At 50.4% G+C, this 23,909-nt stretch overlaps 1 protein-coding gene and 1 long non-coding RNA gene across 10 annotated transcripts in view; both read right to left on the bottom strand.

The window, feature by feature from the left end:
- Positions 1–273: 273 nt before the first annotated feature.
- Positions 274–7,694, bottom strand: LOC121071812. Of its 7 annotated transcripts, none has more exons than XR_005820789.1 (5): positions 7,474–7,694; positions 6,090–6,214; positions 5,676–6,025; positions 1,236–1,493; positions 274–912 (listed from the first exon to the last, which is right to left on the bottom strand). It is a non-coding gene; the product is annotated as an uncharacterized LOC121071812 (long non-coding RNA). The 7 variants fall into 7 exon arrangements; XR_005820788.1 differs by lacking the exon at positions 7,474–7,694 and adding an exon at positions 7,052–7,447; XR_005820785.1 differs by lacking the exon at positions 7,474–7,694 and adding an exon at positions 6,305–6,373.
- Positions 7,695–10,996: 3,302 nt separating this feature from the next.
- Positions 10,997–23,909, bottom strand: part of PRKCH (protein kinase C eta) — a 116,560-nt gene continuing 103,647 nt past the window's right edge. For 2 of the 3 annotated variants that reach the window (XM_040560568.1, XM_040560569.1), the window contains exons 13-14: positions 13,490–13,633; positions 10,997–12,012 (exon numbers count right to left, since the gene is read on the bottom strand). In XM_040560568.1, the coding sequence (XP_040416502.1) occupies positions 11,866–12,012; positions 13,490–13,633 (291 nt within the window). In that variant the 3' untranslated portion in view covers positions 10,997–11,865. Of the gene's footprint in view, positions 12,013–13,048; positions 13,081–13,186; positions 13,634–23,909 lie in introns of those variants that run through there. The other variant, XR_005820784.1, reaches the window with a different exon arrangement.

The raw sequence follows: 23,909 nt of genomic DNA, 5'->3' as shown, positions 1-23,909 counted from the left end.
ACAAACAAAACCAAGGGCAGAAAGACATAAAAACCCTGAGACGTCAGGGCCTGGGAAACGTCCCTGGCTCGGTGCTGGCTGCCCGGAGCTGCTGCTGGAAGCCACGGGCACATGAAGGCCACCCCACAGCTCTGCCACATACGAGGAGGCCGAGCAGCTCCTGAGGCACCCCAGCACCTCCCCTCGACCCCCGCAAGCCCTTAACACCACATTCCCTTTCCAAAGGACCAGGATCTGGTCCTATGGGCACAGCAGGCTGAGGCCTCAGGGCTCTTTTTTCCTTTCCCTTGGTTTTATTTGGACGGATTTGCCCAGGGTGCTGGGACAGGCTCGGCCGCCCCGGCAGGACGGGCACTCCTCAGGGATCGGCGGCGTTGGGTGCTCATTGCCTGGCGCCATGAGGCAGGAAGAGATGAGCCACGGCTGTCAGGAAGGGGGGAAACGGAGGGGTGAAGCAGTAGGAAGCTCTGATAAGAAGAGAGCTGTAACCAGAGCAAATATTGAGTCATGCGGCAGCAGCAGACGGAGGAAGGAGAGCAGTGTGCTTCTTGCAGTGTCTGACTTGCCGGCTGACGCTGCGCAGGAGCCCCAGCACCTGCTCACCCGCCGCATGGGGTCCCAAAAATCGGCCTTTTGGGGCTGCCTTTCGCTGAAATCGAAGCAGGGAGGAGGAGATGCGTGCCCCAGCGGTGAGCGCGGGTCTCCATCCTGCGGGGCCGGCTGCGGCGCCGGGCAGGAGGCCAGGACAAACAGCGCGCGTTGTTTGCCACGCGCCCCGTAAAACAACACCGGTGGCAGGCAGCGTCACCGCCGGGTTGAGTCTCCAGTGCTGCCTCTAGGAATGCAAGCGTGGGGCTGAGCCCCCTCCCTCAAGCATCCAGGTGTCTTAAGTGAGACCAAGAGCTGCCGTGGCTGAAAGCAAACATAAAGAAATAACCAAAAAACAAAACACACACACACACACAAAACACCAAAAAACAAAAAACACAACAATCCAGCACCTTCCCAAAACAACCTGAGGGCTCTTTCCTCCCCTCCACTCCCCAGCTGGTGGGAGCAGGGCTGGTGGGACACCTCTGGTGGCCACAGGAAACCAGCAGAGGTCAAAAATAACCAACAGCCGAAATAACCACAAGAAGCAGTGGTGGTGGGCCAGCTGGGGCTCCACACCACAGCTGTGTAAAGGTGGAGGAGGGTACTTGATGCTCTCTGTGATGGGAGAGCAGTAGGCCCACCTGCCAGCACCGAGAGTAGCCGCAGCGGTGGGGACTCCATTGTCCATCGCTTTGTGAGGAAAAGTGAGCAACTCCATCCCCACCGTGGTGCTGAGCGATGCAGGGCTGGGATTTCAAAACCATGGCACCAATCCGCTTGAGCAATATGGGCCTGCTTGGCCCTACGAGATGGGCAGAGCCGCGCTTGTGTACGTCAGCTTCCAGCACTGACAGAGCACAGGAGCAGCACGCAGAGCTGGGAAATGAACAACAACCCCCCTGAAAAACAAAACACGGCACAAACAGTGATAAAATCACCTTTTCACAGCTCAGGTTTAAACTTTCTCCTTGGTGCAACACTGCTCCTCCCAACCGGGGAGCTGAAATAACACCGGAGGATCACAGCCCTAACAACGCGGAAGGGTGAGACAACGAGGAGCCCGCGCACAGCGCGGCACGTCCGCGGGCTGGCGTGGCCTGACGTGGCTTTGCAAAGACCTGTCCAGTCACTGACCGGCCTGCGAGAGAGAGCCCAGATGCAGCAGAACACGACCTGCCAACCAGATCAGCGGGAGGTGGAAAGTCCCTCTGTGACTAGCAAGTATGGACAACCCGAGGACATGACCTGAGGGGTCCCCATTTCTGCAGCGCCTTGCTCTTGGTGGAAGCAGCCTGCCCAGGAGTAGCCCGCAGTGACACAGAGCGCCGCGGAGCGTGGCTCTGCGTGGCCACCAATGCACTGGTCAGCAAGCGGGGAAAACACAAAATGTTCGTCATGGGCTTTTTGCCACGGGTGCTTGCAGCTAAACCAACTCAGCATCGCGATTTCGTGCTCTGTTGATAGCATGGCTTTGAGTCATGGATGTTCATGAATCCTTTTCAATGCCTAAAAGACCAGCCGCAGGTGTCATGAGGAGGTGTAAGCATCTATACAGCACACAAACCCCATGCACAGCTCTGGTACCACTTTCCCACCCTCCATCCTCTTCCCCATGGAAGAACAGGCAGAGAAACACCGGGGGGCTGCCAAGAAGGCCAACAGCCCCGGCAGCCCTCCGGCTGCTCCTCCCTTGCCCTGCGCCACGCCGAGACCGCGGGCACTGCAGCACTCCTGCCCCGGCCGTGCAAGAGCCGCGGCACATTGCATCACCCCCAGGGCAGGGCTCCAGCACCTCCAAGCCAGGGGGGATTTTGCCAACTGGCCCCACCCGGATGAGAGGAGACGGGGAAACGCTTCCCCCGTGCCCTGCAAAATGCCCAGGGCTTGGGGTCATTTCCGGTCTGTGCCAAAGCCAAGACCTGGTGAGCAGGCAGACAAACGCTGCACCCTCCTCGGAGACCTCTGTGCAAGCTCCTACCTGCTTGCGAAGACTCATCCCAGAGGGACAAGGTTTTTAGGTGCCTGAAATTGTTGTTATGAGCACACATTCAGATTTACCCATTAGAGGCTACACAACTTTGCCCAGCAACGCTCCTTTGCAGACCAAAAATTAGGGCTGAAGTGGAGCAATTAGCATCTGATGAAGGGATGGGGAGGTGAAATTTTAAGGCCAGGGTGGTTGTTTCTCAGCAAAGCGGGGCCTGGAATTCCCTGCTGGGAATTTCTCAGTACCACTGTGAGAGAGAAACTGCCCAGAGAAGTAGCTCTCCTTGGGCTGGAGAGCGCTTGGTGTTCCACCTCCTTCTGCGTGGTCACGCTGTGACAAACTCCATTTTCCAGAGGTTTCCTGGCTGTGCGCAGGGAGCAGCCTGTGAATCTGCCACCAGCACGGGGGAGTCTTAAAAACAGATGCAAGCCCCGTTCATACAAAAAATAACATTATGAAGGGCTTCTGGCCAGAGGGAGTCCATCAAAGCCTGTGGAAAAAGAGGCTGGTACTAGAGGCCAGTAGGGATCTTGGGGTGCCCAGCTGTGTCCTGCTGGGGGCAGCTGAGGCAGGTAAAGCCATCACCAAGCATCACCGTATCACATCCACAATTTTTAGGACTTCCTTCGTGGTCTTCTCTATTTTTGACCTGCCAGCTAATCTCATAAGCTGCTTTGCAGAGTACCTAAAGCACTTGCAGCTTTCATTGACCTCCACCGGGTGATCGGGTCCTCCAAAAACAAGAGCAGAGGTGGCCAGGAGGGAGATGCCAGAGCCAGCCTTGGTTTGACCTGGCTTCTTCACCTGGTGGTCCCCAGGCTACAAAGAACGGCAGGTGGGCAAGGGGCAGGGGCAGCGAGCGAGGGGCTGGCGGTGCCCAGCAGGCAGCTGCCACCTCACGTTTGCTTGGGGCAGGCCTAGGTACCTGACAAAAAATCCTTGTTTACAGCTCTCCCCACGCAGCAGAGCCTGAACTAGAAAGCCAAAACGCTCGGTGCACTCTCGACTCCAAACAAACAGTGGGTGTTGGGTTTTAAAGAGCATGTCACCGTGACCTTAATGGCCCACTTTGTGCGTGGTGGCATGGAAGGGAGCCCAAAGGTGAAAAGGCTTAATTAGTAATACTTCAAGCTGATTACCACGGCCCATATATAGGGTGACCCGCATCTACTATCACTTAGCATAGTAATGACTAAGTGCAGCGTGTGGTTTAAATATCTCCCTAATGCCGAAGCTAAATGCATCCGTAGCCCTAACCCTCTAATTGACTGATTCTAAATATGATAGATTAGCTTTCCATCTCATTATATGCATCTAATCAGGGGATGAGGGCGTGTATACCCTTAGACACATGGTTTTTCATTTCTACTGCCCTACAACAGCAATTACAAGAAAATTACCTGCATGCTCAGGTTCGTTGCAGGCTTATCTCGTACCCCATCTCCAAAAGCTGCCATATTCACTTTATGATGGTAATAAAAAGAAGCTGCAGAATCCTGCTTCTATTTGGACGCCAAGATGCAGAAACGCGGTGTTGCCTGCGTGACCTTTGCTGATCACCCTAAATCAGAGCCGGGCTCCTGCTACCCGTGGTCACTGCCCCATGGCCAGCAGTGCCCCGTGGGGCAGGAGTGGGAAGCAAGGGGTGGGTCTGGGTACCTTGGGCTTCACTACTGGCCCTTGGCAAGGATGCTCACTGTGCTACTGCTGCAAAAAGGCCGCCTGCTCCTGCCACCCAGCCACGCAGGGTGCCTCTTCCTGCGGCCTCCATGCCCGGCTGCAAGGCCCTGCGCACCAGGCCGCTCCACGCCCCTGGGAGCTGCTCGTCGCGCCCCGGCCTGAGGACACGGGTGGGTGGAGGACTAAGGCAAGGTCCCCGAGTGACCTCATGTGCCTCTCGCAGCCCAGCACTAATGAGTTTGCTGTGTTTAGGCTTTCACTCCAGGTCTGGGTAGCTCCAGGCACCTCCTTGCTCGTGCCTTGTGTTTGTGTAGGAACCAGGCCCCACCAGGGGCTAGGGGCCCCCTGTTGGACTCCTCTTGCTGCTGGGGGCTCCTAAGCCAGCTCCTAGTGCTTGGGAGTGCCCCAGATACACCCGTGCTCCACCAAAATTGAGAAGCACCCACATGAAGTCGCCCTCAGAATTTGGCCAACATCAAACCAAAGGCCCAGAGTACCCTTAACGTCACGCTGGATGGTCCAGACCCACAGACCTATAGATAGGTCCGTATGCAGACACACAGTAATTCACCACGGGGAGATGAGCCACGTTACGATTTTGTCATTTTCCATTCAAGCGTCCCAGGCAGTGATTGCAGTTTGGGGATTTTCCAGCTCAGACAAATTACCAGGCTCCACCAAAACAGCTACGAGACAACCCAATTTTGGGTTACAGAGCCTTCACCAGCTAGGCAGGAGCTGAGCTCTCCTCTGTCTGCACGACGGAAATGCCTGCTGTGCACAGGAGACTTGGGGCCATGGTAAATTGTTGCAGTGCAAGGAAAATTAAAGGAGCCAGGCTAACAGATCAGAGAAGGCATCCCGAGCTGGCAGGGGGAATTCTTGCTCATTAGGAGCAAAAACAGAAGACAGCTTTCAATTGCCAGGGTGTAATTTAGACCGAGGCTCTACGCAGCAATTTTCATGGGTCTGCATGGAGCCCCAGTGACACTCGGTGATGAAGGTTCCCACAAGTGAAGTCCAGGCTTAGCTGGCTTAAAGGTCACGCTTACCTTTTTTTCCTCCAGTTAAAATTGAGTTTTAAGCTGCTGAGATTACCGTTTGAAATGGAACATTGTCCTCTGTGACATCTGGCTCACTTGTCTGGTTTCCTTAGGCAGCAGGTTTCCTCCAGTGCCCAGGGAAGTGGTAGAAGCCCCGAGCTGAAGGAAACAAATACCGTGCCTTCCCCTTGGAGAAAGGGTTAGCGAGGAGCGAGAATAAAGGGCCTGAGAAGCAGCAAAGAGAAAGGTTGCCCTAAGGAGAGCAACATGTTCAGATCCGTCTATCAGATAACAATACTTAAGTACCAGCTCGAGAGTGTGTTCACAGAGCTTAAAAATAATGGTGACTCAGCTCTAGGTGAAATACTTACTCATCCATAATGCTGCCTCCCTGCCTCAAGTCAGGAGGTTTGAGCTACCAATGGTGCCGCGTTCACTCCAAGTTTGGGACACACCAACATCCCAGAAGCTAGAGGAGATCTCAGACAGTGTCTCAGTGGCATCTGCAAACCCAACGGCCCAGTTCTTGGGGCAAATGTGACACTAAGTCTCAGTTCAGAAAGAATTTGTGGTTTAGCATCAAGCTCCAATAAAGGTTCTTAAGTTCCTCTTTCTTCTAGACTCTGCATTTGGGGAAAAGCGAGACTTGTGCAAAAGGCATCTCTGGGCAGCAGACGAGCCTGTAATGACTAGGAGGCCTGGAACTGTTCCGTGTCTGCGTCTAGAATTAGATTAGATGGAGATATATAAAATTGCCTCTCACTCCCAGCCCGACCACAGCATACCTTGGCTGGTCTCCAAAAGTGGCCTTACTGCCAGCTCTTGCAATGTTCTGTCTTGGCACGTTTGGTGGCAGTGGTGGCAGTGCTGCTGTTGTTGCCGTGGCTTTGAATGTCTTGAAATCTTGTTCCTGGAGTCAAGTGAGATGAAGGGGAAGCAGGTTTAATTTAAGGAATAAAAGCTTTATTTCTTACTGTTGTAGGAAATCTGAGACTCTGACCCCAGCCCACGTTACGTGTTTGGAAATGAGAAACCAGATGAATAAACCCCTCTTTTGAAGGGAGGAGAGGGAGGGAAAGAAGCACTGGAGGAGCTGAGTCACTGGTTTTGAGCAATCCTGAACTCCCTGCTAAAAATCTCTCATCTCCACTTTTCTATGACCGGTTGCCAACAACAGTCATGGGAGCTCGAGGCTGGAGCAGGAGAGCTGACACCACAGGCAAGTTAAAACTGTTTCAGGTCTAAAACCTTGACGCTGACACGTTACCTGCGGGAGCCCACACCGCAAAGTCTCTGTCTCTGCCGGACCCTAGCTTGTCTCACACTTCCTTCCTGGGATGAAAGGAGCAGGGCACGTTCCTGGGCAGTTCTGCCCAGCAGCCTTTTGCCACAGCAGCTTCTAACTCCCACCATCTCCAAGACCTGTGGTCTGCGAGCCTCCGAGATCAAACCAGCCTCATTGAGGGCAAGGCGTTTGCCTTCCCCGGTGTGATGGGGGCAGAGATGAAAGGACAACTTTAGCGCGTGCCTTCACTAGCTGCCTACAAGTGGCCTCAGGCACTTCTAAAATACACTCCTCCCTCTCGGTCACAACCTGGAGCTGTGACCCCATTTCTCAGAGGACACCCTCCTCTCCCTTCTCTTTCCTTGCCTTCAATACAAGGTGTGAGGGGGCAGGCAGCCTGCCTTCCCTACGGACACCACGGGGACGCTGGCTGTCCCAGCTTCCCACCACCTCATTCAGGACCTGAAGATGCTCCGGCAGCCGAGCACCAGCACCACTTGCTGTTCTTCTGCACTTTCTGACCTCTTGTTCTTCTCTCGGGCTTGGCTCCAGCAGCAGGGCACTGCCAGGGGCGATGCTGAGTGCGGTGCGGTGTGGAGGGGGCAGCGGCAGCACCGAAGGCGAGAGGTGACACACTTGTGCAAGGGCTGATGCAGGAGCTCAGAAATGCTGCTGAACGAGCCCCACGTGCAGCAATGATACGAGGTGTAAACGCCTTCCCCAGCCTTCCCCTTCTCCTTCCTCCCTCCTGTGTCTCCTGTACGCCGCGTGCCCTGTTATATGGGTTTGGAGACAGGGAGGAGGCTCCAGTTTGGAGGCAAGGGACTGCACTGTGGTGGCTATACAGAAAGAATAAGAGATGGAAAAGTACATAAAAACCATACCATGCCTTCTGTTGTTACAGTTTTAGCACCCATCTTTTGGTGCTTGCCATTTTCCTCCAAGCTCCAATGCCTGGCTTCACATCAATTCATGGACCCCGGCTTTCATCTAAATAAATTATAATTACAAGACTTTCCAGCTCCTATTGATGTGGAGGAGAAGCGCAAGTCAGAATCTGAAATATTCATAATCCAGATGGAAAAAAAAAAAAAAAGAGAGAGAGAGAAAGAAAAGAAAAAAAAAGAAAAAGAGAAAGACTTTGACATTTATTATTTTGGAAAGCTCTTGATTTCTGAATGAGCCGTGATTTTCAGAAGACCTGACTCATCATCTTTGAATGCTGGGGTTTGGCAGCCCTGTATATATTTAGTAATACAAACCCTGACTTGCAGCTTCCAATGAGAATCCTAATGGCATGATAAGACAGATTTTTATCTCATTCACGTCATTTCCAAATATCAGGAAATTTAACTAACAGCAAGAGTTGTAAAAGCTGTGAAACGCTCTCCCTGGGGAAGAGCAGAAGTCCCGTGACTACCCACTTGAACAGCTGAACAATCCAGCAGAGCACGCAGCAGGGAACAGCTCTTTTCCTTCTGGCTGGGAAAGAGCGGATGATCCCAGACACATTTTCCCTTTCATTTCTCCTGGCTCTGGGCTTTGCTAACCAAGGCTTCATACCACAGCCACTGGAGCCTCTTTCCTATCCAGCAGGGGAAACAGCAACTTCTGCAGGGGGAGCGCACAGCTTCAAGAGAAAATACTGTTGCAAACCATTTAGGACTTCACAAGGAGCAAGGAACCTGTGCCAGTCCTTGGGAATGCATTCAAAGCATCTTTACCCAGCGGTTAGAATTGCATCAAATACATTAAAATCCCCGAGGCACTTGGAGTCTAGTGAGATTTTTTTTTTTCCATTGCCTATCAAGCAGTGGTATTAAAAATGATGTCTTTGGCAGCACAGTCAGCCTGAGTAGATGCAAGATGATTTTAATCTATTCATTCTAGACCATCTGCTTCTTACCCTCAACTTTCAAAGGCCTTGAATGAGACGTAGGCCATTGAATTTTATAGCTAAATTTCATGAACCTCTTTGAAAATGAAAGGATTGCACAGAACACAAATTTAGAGACATCAAAGGGACCTTCCCTTTTCATGCAAGCACTAAAAGCAGTGCAATGGGAACTAATTACAATTTGCTCTATTGCCAGTTTTCACACTGGAGCAAATACAAGCATTTTATGCTTTAAACCTTACAAACCTGTGGCTGCCAGCTTAATATACTCCTAAAGCCAAAACCAAATTAATAGACTAAAACCATCTTGCATCCACTTAGGCAAACAATGAAGCCAGAAGAGCTGTCAGGCTAGCTCATGGAGAAGTTCTTTTTTTGTGTGTGTTCCTGCTTTGTTTTGAAAATCAACATTTCTTTACATATTCAGTGGCAGTGTAAAAACTAATTCAGGTTTTTCAAAAGCAACGCCATTGCACGGATACTTTTTAATGAGCTGATCTTAATCCATGTTGCCGACAGAGTCTGGAGGGAACACAATCGAGATGGCAGCTCCTCGTAAAAGTATGGCAGAGTTCAGGGATCTCAGCCAGATGTGGCTGACTCAAGATCTGCTGACTCGAGTGGCTGAAGTCATTACGTAGACATGTAAGTTCCAGGCAGGCAATGGGGGGGAAGAGCTGCCCTGAATTATGAAGCAACATCTAGGTGAAATTGTGAAAATCCAGGACATTATAGCAGAATATTAGGCGTCTAGTCCCAACACGGATCTGCACGCATTGTTCAACAAGGGTGGTGTGACCCTGACAGCACTTGAAATCAAGAGAAGTGAAGCTGGGGAAGAATCTCCCTTTGATGTTTGATTCTTGCCCCATCAAGTCAAAAACCTCTGGGACAAAGCAGGCACTGGCTGGCCAGAGCAGGAGCTCTTCCAGCTCTGTGTGAGGGCCTCAGACACCATTTTATATATCCCAGTTATCTACAAGCTTTCTGATTTACAGTTCAGAAAAATCATTATGGTGCACCTACAAAAGTGTTTTGGTTTCCATTCCCCGAGCATTCAGGACGTGGATTGGTGGGTAACAGACCTGCTACACCACTACAAGTCTCCAGAGGTGAGTCTTCCACATGCTTCATGCTCTCAGTGGTATAAGCAGAGCTACTTGGTCCCTGGGGCCATGGAGACAGAATCTGTTTTGATGCTGAAGGCAACACTACGGCACTAGCTTCTCCAGGAGGGGAAGGCTTCATTTCAGAACGTCTCCAGAGCCCCAAGGAATAACACAACCAATGAACGCCTGGGATGGTACCAACATGTTGCCAAAAAGGCCTATCAGTTATGAGTCTCCTGCAGTGACACTGACTTCTCCAGGGAAGGAGAGGTCATTCATAATCCTTGATAATAAGAGACTCAAAAAGCCATCATCGCAAAATTCACAGCAAGTTGCTTACACAAGTTTTGGTGCTCCCACTCCTGGTGGGCAGGTTCACCGCACTTAGCCCTGCTGAGGAAGCACTGCTGCAGTCAGTAACGCTGAGATACTGCAGGAGGAGTTGCCTTAGGGCCACGTCTGCACCAAACAGGTGAACGCTATGCTTAATGTCCACGTGAATATGATGGCACAGTGGCCCCTTCACATAAATGCACTCATCCCTGTGCTGTTTCTTCCTATATGAGAAAGCGACTCAAGCTAGCCTGTGCAGCTGATTCTTGGATCGTTTTTCCGGATATCCACTGCTCCTTCTCACGCATACATCCTGTCCTTCCTCCTCTCTTGCCCCACTTTGAAGAGGCTGGGTATCCAGGGATCAGCAAAGGCATGAGAGGCTGGCTGGATGTGATGTGGCGAGAAGATGTCCATGGAATGGAACAGACCAGAGGATGAAGCCATGCTTAGATGAAAGAAGAGACGCAGGAAATAAAGAGGGAGATTTGGTACAATACACAAGCACAAAGGCAAGAAGTGTCCAAGGGTAACTGAACCTGTGCCCCACCTCTCAAACACTTCAGCAAATGGTTTAGGGAAGTAAAAGGTAAAAGTAAAGTAAAAGTAAAAACTCTTTTGCAAGAGGTTTTAAATCCTTCTCCAGCAATTCATACCAGCTCAAGAAAGAGGTTATAATCCTGACATAACAGCTTCAAGCCTAGCATGGAACACAAAGCTGTGCCATGGAGCTACAGAAAAATCACTCAACTTCCAGAAGAGCACAGAAATCACAGAACTATCTCCTAGTCTGATTTTTGTCTGATTTCTACAAACTGCACTAAAAAATTGCCTCAGTCTGCCTGGCAGAGGCTTGAGGCTGCAACTGATAAGAAGTTCCCTGTGAGTAATAAGCCCTTAAATCTAAACCAAACCGAGTCACCTCGTTTCTTAGATAAGCCTTATCCTTCTCATGGGAGAAAGTTGTCCTTTTGTGTTACCTATTGGTCAACAACTTTGCTTTCAAGGAGATCGCCAGCTCTGCAGCTCCCATCACGATAATGCTACAAATAAATTAAGCACTACCACTTTGGATCAAAATTTTAATGAGGCACTAAACCCACAAAAGGGGCTCTGTATAGCATAATTAAATAGAACGGGCGTAAATAAACAGTAAAGTTTTACTAGTTACATTATAGTTGAAAACAGCTGGGATGCAAAGAAAGGAGCATTGAAGATGCATGATGTAAAAAGGCATTTCACAGAATGCAAACACTAGAACTTTTCATATCGCACAAACAGTAAAACACTACGAGCACATGACTTCCCTTTGATTTGGAAGAATCTGTGTGGGGCACAGGGCACTTGTTTTTTTCCTTCTGCTAGTCAGCACAATGAAATATTTCACATAGAAACCCAAACAGCGGCAAAGAGAGCCATTTGTCCTTCAGAAAGAAATAAATACTTCAGAAACAGGTAAAGTCAGTAGGAACATCTGGTTCGGCCAGGCCATGGGATTCTGCTTCATGGCTCTGAAACGCTGGACAGTGCTGGGACTCCACGAAACAGCCTTGCAAACAATCAGAATTATTACAAGTCCATTTGGCTCAGAGCTGCAAGACGCTTGATTTGTGCTCACGCCGACTCCTCAAATCCACTGCAGGCTGCAAGCGATGACATTCAGGCTGAGCCAACTAGCTCAGTATTCAATTCTCCGTCTGCATCAGCTATTTACAGTATCACGTTTGTTCCACCCCTGTCAATATTTGATCAAAGAGCTGAATAAACCTACAAACACAGGAAGGTTTCAATTTCACATTAAGGTAATGTTGACAGTGGTGCTGCCGTATCATGTAAAGTCAGTGCACTGTTACTTCTGGTAACTGAAATTTCTGGTAAACCTGGTTTTCATTGCATTTCCCGCCAGTCCTCTGAGCAGCTCTTCCTCAGAGCCGTAGCTATTGCTGCAATTCCGAGCTTGTGAATGAAAAGTTTCTAAATTCATCTTGGTTTATCATCGGAAGAATTCCTTCTTCAATGGGGGTCAGAATGGGCTCCTCTTTTATAAAATCTGGATCGAAGTTGCTCACGTCATCTTTGGATTTCTGTCAAATGGAAAAGACAAAGGGAAGAGATATCAGAAGTATGTATCATCTGCCTGACACTCTCTCTGCATCTTTACTCTGGTCTTGAGTGCAATGAAACATTGCCTCCATAACCCAGGCAAACCTTACTGAGAGTTTTTTCTGGGGTTGGACTGGGAGCAGCTGAGTTGCCCCACAGAGCCTCGTACAGTATAAAGTCTTTTAGAGCCTCTGCAGGCTTTTGACAGGCAAACCCCTCTCTGATTTAACTGATACTACCTCTGAAAGGTTGCTTACCCCGACATGGCAGGGCAGGGCACATAAATCAACTCCCTTCCTCAAGTGTCAGCACAGACCCAGCCATTCAAAGTGGTTATCAGCAGTGTTTCCAATTAGCTGACTCCACACAGCCCTTCCTTATCTGCAGAGCGTCTCAGCTGGGTTTGCTGGGGGGGAGGGGGGTACACTCCTCTATGTGTGAGTCATTAAACTTGCACAATAATGAATTACTAGGTCACAGGAAGACAAATGGCTTGCCTCCAGGTGCTGGATTCCTCGCTGCACCATACAAAGTGGAACTGTTTACAGTGCACACAAACAAACGGAGTTCGTGGCACATTTTGACAAGGCATGTGTTTTTCCTGCATCCAGAACAAGATCTTTTATTGACGCTGAAGTCTAACGTTTCCAGATTCTGCCCAGCTCACGGATGGACTGAGGAGGCTTCCTTAGCCTTTCATTCAGGTCAAGAAGCAACTCCAGAGCCTGACCTCGTGCTGCTGCAGTTCCCCTGGATGCCTGGTCCCACACCCAGGGATCTCCATGGAGCAGGACTGAGCACTGCCACTAAGAGTTAGCAGTGTGACCACATCATGGGACATGGCCACCCCAACCGAGAATTTCAAAGGCAGGGAGGCCACAGAGACGACCCTGGAAAGTCTCTCCACAGGGAGCAACATCTCTTATCGTGGAACATCCCTTGGGCTGTGTGGCACTGGGAAAAGGGGCAGCCCTGTGTCCTCTGCAGCCTGTTTGCCATGTGAACCACTCACCTGATAGTGGCCTGAGCAGGGAGCACTCTGCTGGGTGCTGTGCACAGAGAGACAAAAACAGAGGCGATGTGTATAGAGAGACAAAAGCGAGGCAGCCCAGACCCGAAGAGGCAGGTGGAGTGGGCAGAACGAGGATTACTTACCCTGTCTTATATTTGGGCAAGGCAAAGGGCCTGATCTGCTGCGCCTGCTCTTATAAACCTGCATCTTTTGGCATTGAGCTGGCTTTGAAAATCCAGCATGGAAGGGAAAAGCGACCTGTACATCTTGTGGCCAACCAGCGGCCAAGCCAAGACCATAGACTTCACCTCCTGGGTCCCAGACCAGGGCTTTCATGTCAAGGTTACCCTTCCTCCTTCTGGGTCTCGCAGCAATAAACGTGCTCAAAACACCCAGAAGAGAAAAAGATAATAAGACCCTTTCCCCCACCCCTCCCTCTCACGTACAATTCGGGGCCTGAACGGTGGCTCCATCTGGCGCTGGTTCAGCAGGTCCCAGTCCAGCTCTTTGAAGTAGGGGTGCCGCAGAATCGCGCTCTCGCCGCCCAGCGCCGGGCTGCCCAGCCGCATGCTGGGGTTCTTCGTCATGAACTGCAAAACAAAAAGGGCTGTTTGTTTCCTCCCGTCCGGCAGGGCCACGGGAGAAGGACCCATTAGCAGTCGCACAAAAGCTTGTCCTCAGCTTTCCTGTTGAACCCAGTCGCTGGCCAGACTTCTCGATTTCATTGTACTGGAACTGTGTGCAAAGACCTTGACTCACTCTCTACAGGAAGCAGTTTGGGCGTATTTCTCCCTGATCCCTTCTATTTCAGTCAAATCCTTGGTTACCACAACAAGAAAAGAAAGTCAAAGTGCATCGTTTGCAACATTATAGATGTTGCACAGTGTTTTGGGAGGTTATTTATTTACATATTAATTTCTCAGGGATACAAACTCGCTCTCAAATGCTGCTCGCCAGCCACCCAGGCTTTGGACTGGAGTCAGTCCCGAGCTGTGTCTTTTTCCTAAACCTCAGCTTGCTGAAGTGCAGCCAGGAGCCTACGCTTTCCTTCCTGTCATCTTAGGAAACCGAGGAAAATGAGCAAGGCGCTGGCTTTCACAGCTCCCAAAACTCTGAGCAGATAGATTAATGCTTACAGGTGACCATCCCCTCCTCTCCATGGCGAAACTCCAAAAGAGGGTTTCCTTTTGCAACGTTTTTTACTCTGCTACTAGTGAAAAGAGATCTCAAACTCCAGCCAAAGTGCCCCGATTTGCCAGGGAGCCATGAGAAAAGCCATTGACCATGCACACAGCGCAGAGGGCCGTGGCGGGTGCCCTTTAGATCCTGACAAGAGTGATGAAGTGTGAGCGCTACAGGTATTTTGTAAGGGGAAAGAAATAGTGGGGGAGGAGGGGAATCCTTTCCCAAGGCAGGAAACGAGCTCGTGTGCTTGTTAATTTAGGGTTATAGTTCTTAAAACTTCAGTAAAATGCAATCTTTTCCTTCCCCTCGAGTATTTCTAATTCATTAGAGAAATCAGGCTATGTTTAAACCGGGAAAATAGCCACTTGTATTTGCCTATTGAAACGGCAGCATAAAGCAAGCTTCACTCTGGTGGAGGTGTCCAGACGATTTCCTTGAAGATGAAAGAGCATTATGTTTAGCAAACAGCCGAACCAGCCAAACCAGACAATCGGTCACTGTTTCGGGAATGACCAAGTCTGCTGCATCTCTGCCGTGGGGAAGCGAAAAGAAGGGGAGGTGCAGGAAGAGACGAACATCGTTCTGAGCACAGGAGCTTCTCAGCAGGTACAAATTCTCCTAGGACATGTGGATAAAAGGTGTAGGCATTCCCTACCTAGAGAGGTGACAGGGAGAAGAAAGAAGACCCATGGATTTGTTTTAGATGTCTCCCCGATGCTCCTGTCCAGAGGGGGCTTCAGAACCCGAACGGATGGGATATCTGCAGGGTATCTGCAGCTCAGGGACGCCGCAGGAGCCCAGACTCTGCTGACATGAGCACAAAACCCCAGCTCCAACCTGACCTCCCTCCTGACCCCTCTGAGGACACGTACTGCCCCAGGACTCCCTACAGGACAGCTGTTTTCCACCATCCCACCCAAAACCATCAGCGGAAAGGGCTGCTGAGTGCACCCAGGACAGGAGCAAAGCCAGCAGGGCTCTCCTCGGCTGGGGCCTTCCCATGCTCTCCCTGAACTCCTCAGTTATGCAGTATTTTTCCAAGGTCAGGCAGGCCAAGTACAAGTACAACTTGTGTTTCCCCCTGGCCCTTTCAACCTGCTTTTGTCCCTTCCTGCCAGCAGAAACCAAACACAATTTTTTTTTCCCAAGAAACTCTGGCCCAAAATTTCTGTGTGATTCTGAGCACCAGACAACATTTTGGTTTCCAAACCAGAAATGGGTCAAGCCAAAATTTCTCAGAGACCTGGTCCAGGCAAGCCTTTGCAAGTCTTTACCTAAACTTCTTTGGTTTGCAAAACAGGCCAGAAATCTCCTGTTAAACCCCTTTTTCTGTCTAGAAATTCCCTGCGCAGCTTCTTTGTCCCCACAGATGGATATCTGCGCCTCACTAGCTGTGATTTGCATTGCTGGAACATCTAGAAAGCTCATACAAGATCAGAGCTCGCTGGTGCTGGGAGTGGTAAAGACCAAAACAGTCCAAAAAGAGAAGACAAAAAGGAGAGAAGGAGAGCTGGGAATAAGTCCCATGTCTCCTGGCTCTTGACCTACCGCCTCCTCCATTTCACCAGGAAGCTTCTGCTAAATGTGTGTGGGGAAAACATAAAAGAAATTAATCTCTGGAGAGGGCTGGTAACGTGCTTTGCTTGGGTTCCCATTCATGCTCAGCCATATAAGACCAAAAACCAAACTGGACTGCCCACTCCCAGACCAGTTCAGTGCCCTGGGATATAAAAGTGTGTTTACGTTCCTGTTTGCTTGCTTTACTCAACACGATGCCAAAATTGCACCAAGCAAAGGCACCCGCTGCAACAACCGGAGAGCCAAGGTAAATGCATTCCTTGCTGCTTAAAACACTCTTTTTGTTAGGACAATGAGGATTAGCCAAGGGCTGTGCCTTCAGCTGGGCTGTTTTGGGCTCTGAGAAAACAAAACCCAACAGTCAAAACAAAATGACTGCTCGGAGTCCAGCAGCTAGCTCTGGTTTGTGCGCCCGACCTGCGTGGCGAGAAACCTCAGCTGACGCCCGGCAAAGGGCAACCCAGGCACCCTCTGCTCCAGGTTAGGTGCACAAAGGAGGCAGGAGGAGGGTGAATGCTTCACATTCGCCCGCTGCTGGAACACGTCCTCCCGGCTGGCTGCTGAGAGTGGTGCTGGGCTGCCACAAACCCCCTCTGACTTAATCCTCGCCTCCGAAAACAGCGAGCCGACTGATGGGATGGGTACCTGAACACACAGCACCTTCCCCAGCTGCCAGGCACACGTTCAGCTGGAGCCCATACCCGTGGCTCTGCCCATGAAAGCAGCACCTCCGAAGCAACCAGCAGCAGGATAGGTGCAGCTGTGTGCCCAGAGCACAGACACTGCCCCGTGCCCATGGGCTGGCTATGCAGGGGGAAGGTTTTCGGAAATGCAGCTCATCTTTCACCTGATCCCTTCCGCTGCATTCAGAAATAGCCAAGCTCTGGAGCTGAAAAAGCCTTACAAAGTGTTGAGCCCAGAAAGGCCAGAGTTCGACTCTTGCTTCACAATTAGGCTCAGGTTGGATAGTCCCAAGTGTCCTTCCAAGTACAACTCTCCAGTGTTTTTTGCAGGTGGCGAAAGAGGTCTGCAAAAAGTTTTTCATGGCAAAATGTCACCTTGTAATGTTTATTATCTCTAATTTGGCATGGTAATCTGAAATCCAGAATGAATCTTAGCCTCCGGCACGCAGAGCCCCGTGAAGAAACAGAGAAAAAAATCCAACTGTAATACCAACAAAGCAAACCAGAGACGTTCCTGAGCAAAAGGAAACACATAATCGCCCAAATCCAAAATGCCTCCCGGCGAAACCAATAGCAAGCCTATTGGTCTTCAGCCTGAACCAGGCCATCCAGCCCTGCATGTGAACACATCCAGCCATGGGGAATTATCCCATTCCTCGTGCAAAAAAGCCCCTTGGGGCATCCAAGAGCCCCTTTGGGCTTTGCCAGGCTGCTGAGCAGACTGGAGCGAGGCTCTTGCTGACCTCAGCTAACCCTCTCAGCAACACCACGGCCAAAAGCAGCAGCTGGAACGAGCCAAAAACCCATGACTTCATGAAATCGTTTGAAAACATTTACTGAAAGAAAACGCAGCAAGCCACGACAAGAAATTAAAGAGGTGGAGATCAGTCCACGGACGGCCCGTGAAGTTACAAGGAAAAAATGCAGAAAAAGCAGCGCCAAGCACGGGGGAAAATCTGCGTCAGCCCTGGGAGCTCAGCCCGCCAGCAGGTGAGGGAGGGCAGGATGGATGTCACTGCCACGGGGGTGTGGGGACCCCCGCACCAATCCTGCCCCCGGGCTGCTGCGTGCCCTGGACCCCGCTGGGGAATGCTCCAGGGCTCTCAGCCGTGGGGCAAGGCTGTGCTGGGCTTCCCCAGGGTTGCTCGTGTGCAGCGCTGCCACTTCTGTGTCACGAGGCAGGGCAGGTGACAAGTCGAATGGCTTGGAGGGCGGTGAAGGGATGTTTGCAGACAGGTAATGTCTGCAGGCACTGATTTCCGTGAATTTACGGGTTGCCTTTCTCAATACTGGAATCCCGATAGGTTTTTATGTGACTCACTTGCGTGCGATTTGCATCGGGATAATTCATGTCATCAGTAATATTACATCAAATAGACTACATGAAGTTACAGCATGTTTTAGGAAGACACAAACAAATCCAGACCCCTTCCCAGAAGAAGTGCACTTCAGGAGAGGAATACAACCCCACCCTGCACATCATCAGCCATCTGAAAGAGGAGGAAAACGTTCTTGTACTAAAGAAAGTCACAGATGTGCCAGCTCCCCCAGGACCCAGCTGCACCGGACAGGCTGTATTTACCTCCTAAGAGAAAGCACGTGCCCCCGAGCAGCTCATCTTTCAAATGCAAGCCCACAGCAGAGACGGAGAACATCCCCGTCCTGCAGACAGGGAGGAGAGGAGCAGAGAAACTCATCACTTTGCTGAGCCCTAGGCAGCGTGCCACAGATCTGACAGCAAACCCTCGGTCCCACCTCCTCTCCATCACAAATTCCACTTGCCTCTAAGGGTCCCTGTTCGGGGCTGTGCAATCATCAGCCCCTAACTGCTAAAACAAAGCAAGACTTCCCAGCTCATGGCATTAACTTTTCCTGCCTGGTGGTGTTTCTGGTGTTGCTACCAAGGTGAAAAGCAGCACGCGGGAGATTAACGCCCCACAGCCTCCCCTCTAGTAACGAGGAGGAGTGGGGAGATCAGGAGATACCCGACATGCTCACCTTTCATTAAGATTCATGAGCTAAACGAACAGGGCAGAAATTAACTCGAAAGGAAATAAGATTTCTCAAAGATCCATTTGATCTCAGACAAAAGGGAATCGTTATATAAATAGAGCAATTACTCTAATTAAGGCTTCCCTCCATGATTCTCTCAGCTGAATGCTGCAGTTGCTGACAACAGTTCGGTCGCCCATTACGTAAGGCAAACAAACCCACAGGCCCGGCTTTCGTTAGCCCTCATCCAGCCCTAACAAAGAGAAGATGGATGTATGGCTCTGGTTGTTAACGTCTGTATTATTTGTAATGATTGGAAGCCAGGAGGCTTTAGCATAGCATTTTTTAAATTTTTTTTTTTAATAAAAAGCTGCTTTTTTGAGTCAGTTTTTCATTTTGGTCTCCTGGGCAAGGCTCCCACCGCTCTCCATCACCACTGTACCAGGGCGACGCTCGCGTGGCTAGCTTGTCATGCAAGAGAAGCCCAGGGCTCGGACACACGAGCAGGTTACGGGGACCGAGGGCACCGGCACCTGGCCACGGAGCAGCTCTGGGACCTGTGCCTGCTCCAGCAGCACAGCCTGAGCTCACTGAGGGCTGTCCCATGAAGTGAGCAGGGTGAGATGAGAGCTCTCGCAGGGACCTGCTTGTTCTTAGGGCAGCTCAGGGCCTGGCAACTTAGACTGCAGCGATCTGGCTGTGGGTGTGAGGCAGGCATGGGGAGCCTGAGTCCCACGACCTGCAGCGAGAACTGTGCTGCTGAGATCAGGGCCTGGGGTCACTGTGGTCTCCCGGATGCTGCCTCTGTTTTGCATTTGCCCCGACTGCAGCCGCTAGAGACCACACGGCATTTTGGCTTTCCACCCTGCAGGCGGCGGGACTGATTGCTAAAAGCCATGGCTTGTACCAGTGCAATTCATCGTGGTGCTGAGCCAGGATAGGACCCACGTGTGCGTGTGGCACCTCTTCCTCCACATCAGGCTCCTAGCTACAGAAATCCTTCAGTGCAGAAAAGGCCCGGTGAGCGCAGTGCCAGGACTCAGAGTACAGGACTGCCCTGAAAGCAATACGGGCGGAGGGAGACAGAGCATGAATTCTCAGTTATTTCCCCTTCCAAATAATATAGGAATAGGAAGGGAGGTTAGAACCAGTCGTCAGCCCTGCTCCTAAAAGCCAGAAGACCTCCAGAGGCCCCTCCCAACCTCAGCCATCCTGTGACACTAAGCATGACAGCAGTCACGTGCTAAATGTGCCAGCCGCAGGCACGAAGGACAAAATGTCAGCGCAGTGGATATTAAGCAGAGAAATTTGCTCTTGCTCCCTCCCGGTGCAGAAAGGGCTGCTCGATGCGGCCGAGTCAAAGCTCAAGGGAACAAGGAGGATTAACTGCACTGCAAACAGTGCCGAGCGAGAGACTAGCAAAATAAACCACGTGGACGGAGCCCCTCACGTGTGGGACAGGCACATCCGCCCCCAAACTGCCCGGAGGTGCAACTTCACTGACTATCACCAGGAGAGAACTTGGCCTAAAATATGGAAATTAAATGGTGTTTGAATAGCTACAAACTTCCAAACCAAAAAATCTACCTGTTTCCTTGCCTTCTCCCACCCGATTTAACTCATCCCCACTATCGCAGAATAAAAAGGTCACAAGTACACAAACACCAAGCACAGGAGCTTTATACTGGCCCCTGAGGGCAGCCGGTGATTTTAGACACTTCTGCCTTTGGTACTCCTCTAATATATAACAAACAGAAATTAACTTTAGTCATTAGATCCGTGGATTATTTAACATAGGTTTCGGTCAAGATGTCCCCCCAGAAATCTGTGTTTTCAGAACTGAGCAGTAAAACCCAGCTCCCACGTGGGTCACCTGCTGCAGGGGCTGCTCAGAGAGTCAAAAGCAGGCTGCTGGTTTTAAATCACCCCGCTCGGATTATAGATACAGCATGGGGATACGCAGGTCGATTACTAAATCAATACATCAATCAGGGTAACACAAACGCACAGAGGGAATGAGCAGCACACTTATTAACGGAGTGGGGGCATGATCCCACTCGCTTTTTAACCAGTGGTAAAACCTCCCTAGGGTTGCCCGGGAAAACAATTAATCCTTTTCTGATAGTCTTGTCAAGAGGAACCAGGCATTTATCACACAGCCCTGGGTGGCCTATTTACATAGGGTCAAGTACAAAGGGGACTAAAGTGCCCCCAGACAAACCTGTGAAGGCCAATCAGGAAAAAAAAAATCACAGGAAAATACTTCAAAGAAGCTTTTCCATGGTCTTGGTTACATTTCAATTCTTTTAATTTTAAAGTTCCTGAAAAGACGCAGCAGGTCAGAAAGGTCAAAGCTGGAAGGACGAGTGGACGAGAAAGACCTCCAGCCCTGAATAGCTCGGCCAGTCGGAGATTTATGGCTCCTACCGAGGCGCTGAGACCTCCCAGTTAGACGCACTGGCTCGCTCCTCTGGGGCTGGGCAGCCAGAGATGGTCCCGGCTGCAAGGGAGGAAGGATTATTCTCATGGCCAGGCCAGAGCCAGGTTCTCAAGGGAATTCTCGGGCCTTCCCCCAAGATTAGGTTTTAATGAACTCCACCAGAATACCCCGGAGGGTCTATAATCACAGTGTTTATCTGGGGCAGAGCAGAGAAGTGAGCCCAGGCCACAGGTCTTGGGCTCGGCCGCAGGAATTGCTTCTTCCCAAGCACTTAAGAGCAAGCAGAAAAAGAAAAGGAAAAAAAAAAAAAAGGTTGACACAATGAATGCTGCTTCACTTTTTTTTTTTTTTTTTTTTTTCAATTCTCTGGCAGGAAAGAGAAGGATGAATCATAATTGACACTACAATAGGCAGGGTGAGGAGCTTTTGTTGTGAAGCAAATCTGAGCCTGCATGCTCTGGGCTTAAACAAGAAGCTAATTTCAGCCTATTGGAAAGGGAAAGGTAAAAGACCTTCAAGATGAATTTGGCTCTGGCAAGCTACATGGGGATGGTATTAGCTTTCTTTCACAGTGAATTATTCAGAGGCATGAGACTATTACTATGGGGAAGAGAACACATCAGAGAGAGGTGTGATCAATCAACAGAAGAGATTGAAATCACTGGGGAGAACTCTTTGCTTTTCAAGAATTAAGAAACCAAGAGACAGCACACTGCAGAAATGCATACGCAAGCTCGAGCAAAAGAGGTATGCAGACAACCTGTGGTGGAGCTCAGCCTCGTCACTTAACCACGCTGCATGTTTATGGCAGAAATGGTTTAGGTGAGAGATCATTTAGAACTGCAGAATTCCTTCTGCTTGGGGAACAACCAGCTCCAGAGTCCTGCTTTCGCTGCACAGGTTCCAGAGCCAACCAGGAAATGCAAGATGAAAGCATTTTTAAAAACAAAACAAAGAAAAAATGTTTACACAGATCCAACGTAGAGTTTCACAGAGAGATTCAAATATGTGCCTGACTCTGACAGCCAAAGCTTGATCAAACTGCGAAAGGGGATTTATGGAGACTGCCAACTCTGAAGAGATGCCAAGGAGAATAATTTATTGGCATATTTGAAGGCATTTTTAATATCTGCCTTTGTTAGCTGGCTCCTCAGCTCCGAGAATAAAGCACTGAGCTCATCTAGCTCCCTCTTTGATTTCAGTGGGTCCACCATTGTGTTGTTCCTTCTCCTTTTAATCTCCGTCTAGAAAAATCCTCCCGGCATCTGGTTCATTCAAACCCAGGTTCATTCTGGCTAGTCCAGCACTGCACGTGAAACAGATTATCTTTTTCTGCCCGTTTCAAAGAAAGAACCTGGCCCAGGTCTGTGGGATGCAAGCGCAAAGCAGAGACGTCTGCCTCGTGCAGTGACGTACGAGAAACGTAGGCAACGTTACACCATCACCATCTGGCTGCCCTGTTCCACACCTCGTCAGCGTTTAGGACAGGACTGGGGAGGAAAAACACAGGGGTTTGGTCGAGCTCACACAGCAGCCAAACTGACCGCCCAGGACTGAGGGAACAGGCGAGGCAGAAAGGCAGCAGGAAGCACATACGTACTGCGCTGGGATGCGCCAAGCAAAGCAGAGCCGAGGTGTCTTGAGTCATACGTTGATTGCTGCAGCACGCAGGGAGGATGCGGACACCTACCGTGGCCGTGAGCCGATGACAGCTCTGACTGGTTCTGACCTCCCTGTAGCCAGGTGGGTTGGACCCCAAGCAAGGACAGTGCATGGAGAGAAGAAACATCTCCAAAGAACAGCCCAGAAGGCCTCACCCTCCGTGATGACTTTCAGAGGCGAGCAGCTGTGTACCGCAGGCAGCCTGGACCACGCGCATCTCTCCTGGACTCAGGTGTCTAAGCAAGCAGTCCCTTCCCTCCGCTCCTCTGTCACTGCAGGCTGCTTGCTTGGGTCACGTTAAAAATCTGCCTCTAAGTCTCTCTGCTGTGAAAGCTCCCTTCTCGCCTCATTAATGACGTTTTCAAGTTGCTCACAGCCGTGGGGCCAGTCTGGTTCAGCAGCAAGCACGCACCGAGCAGAAAGCCTTCCTGAAAACCACATGTGTAAAAGAATCTCACCAAGATTTTAGGCTCTCATGTACAAAAGGGGTGCTCACCAAGATTTTATGCGCTCATGGTGGCATCCCCTCGCCATGGAGTTTATTCCTCCCACGGCACAGCTCAGTCGTCACTTTGCTTTCTGCAGCTGGGCCTGGGTGGAGTGCCCTGGGGGATATTTTTTTTTAATTTCGTTCCAGTTTTCTTTCTTCTCAGCCTGTTACAGTAAGTTCACACAGCACAGCCGGGGTCTCCAAGGGCTCTGTTGGAGCCATTAGCCTGTGTCCGACCAAACCGAGCTGCCCTGTGCTCTGGCCTCACCAAGTAATGCAAGTTCCTCGGAATTTCTTTGAAGCGGTAGGAGATAGCCACCCTCAATCTGCACTCCCCAGAGATGCCTGGATTTAATTCCTACACACACAAAAATAATATTTCTCCCTCATTACGAGCCACCGCTCCTAATTCCTGAGGAACAACAGAAAACACTGCTCGTTTTCACTGGAAGAAAGGTCAGAGGAGGGTACACTTCACATTTAGTTTTTCCTCATCTCTTACCACCTGGAGAGGTAAAGAGCTCCCAGACTCCCACTTTTCCTACTGTTATTTAACATATTTTCTACATATGAATAACCAAACAGCATAAAGCACTCCTACAACCGACTACCAGTGCCTTCTAACTTAACTTCTTGATTTAAGGTAGAATTTGGCCACATTTCCAGTTAGATGTGCATGCTTCCCTCCTCCCTCCCCAGCTAGAGAGAAATCGCTGCTGAACAACACACTACCTCTGACACACGCCACCAGCAGTACGGTGTGGGAACCCTCAGTGGGCTCCTGCCTGCCCTGGCACTTACTGGAGGGATGGAGGGACCTAAGGTGGCCCCCATAC

This window comes from Cygnus olor, chromosome 5 (assembly GCF_009769625.2).
Source record: "Cygnus olor isolate bCygOlo1 chromosome 5, bCygOlo1.pri.v2, whole genome shotgun sequence".
NCBI classification, from domain to species: domain Eukaryota; kingdom Metazoa; phylum Chordata; class Aves; order Anseriformes; family Anatidae; genus Cygnus; species Cygnus olor.
Note: the sequence above shows the minus strand (reverse complement) of the source record. Positions and strands in the feature narration are given on the sequence as shown.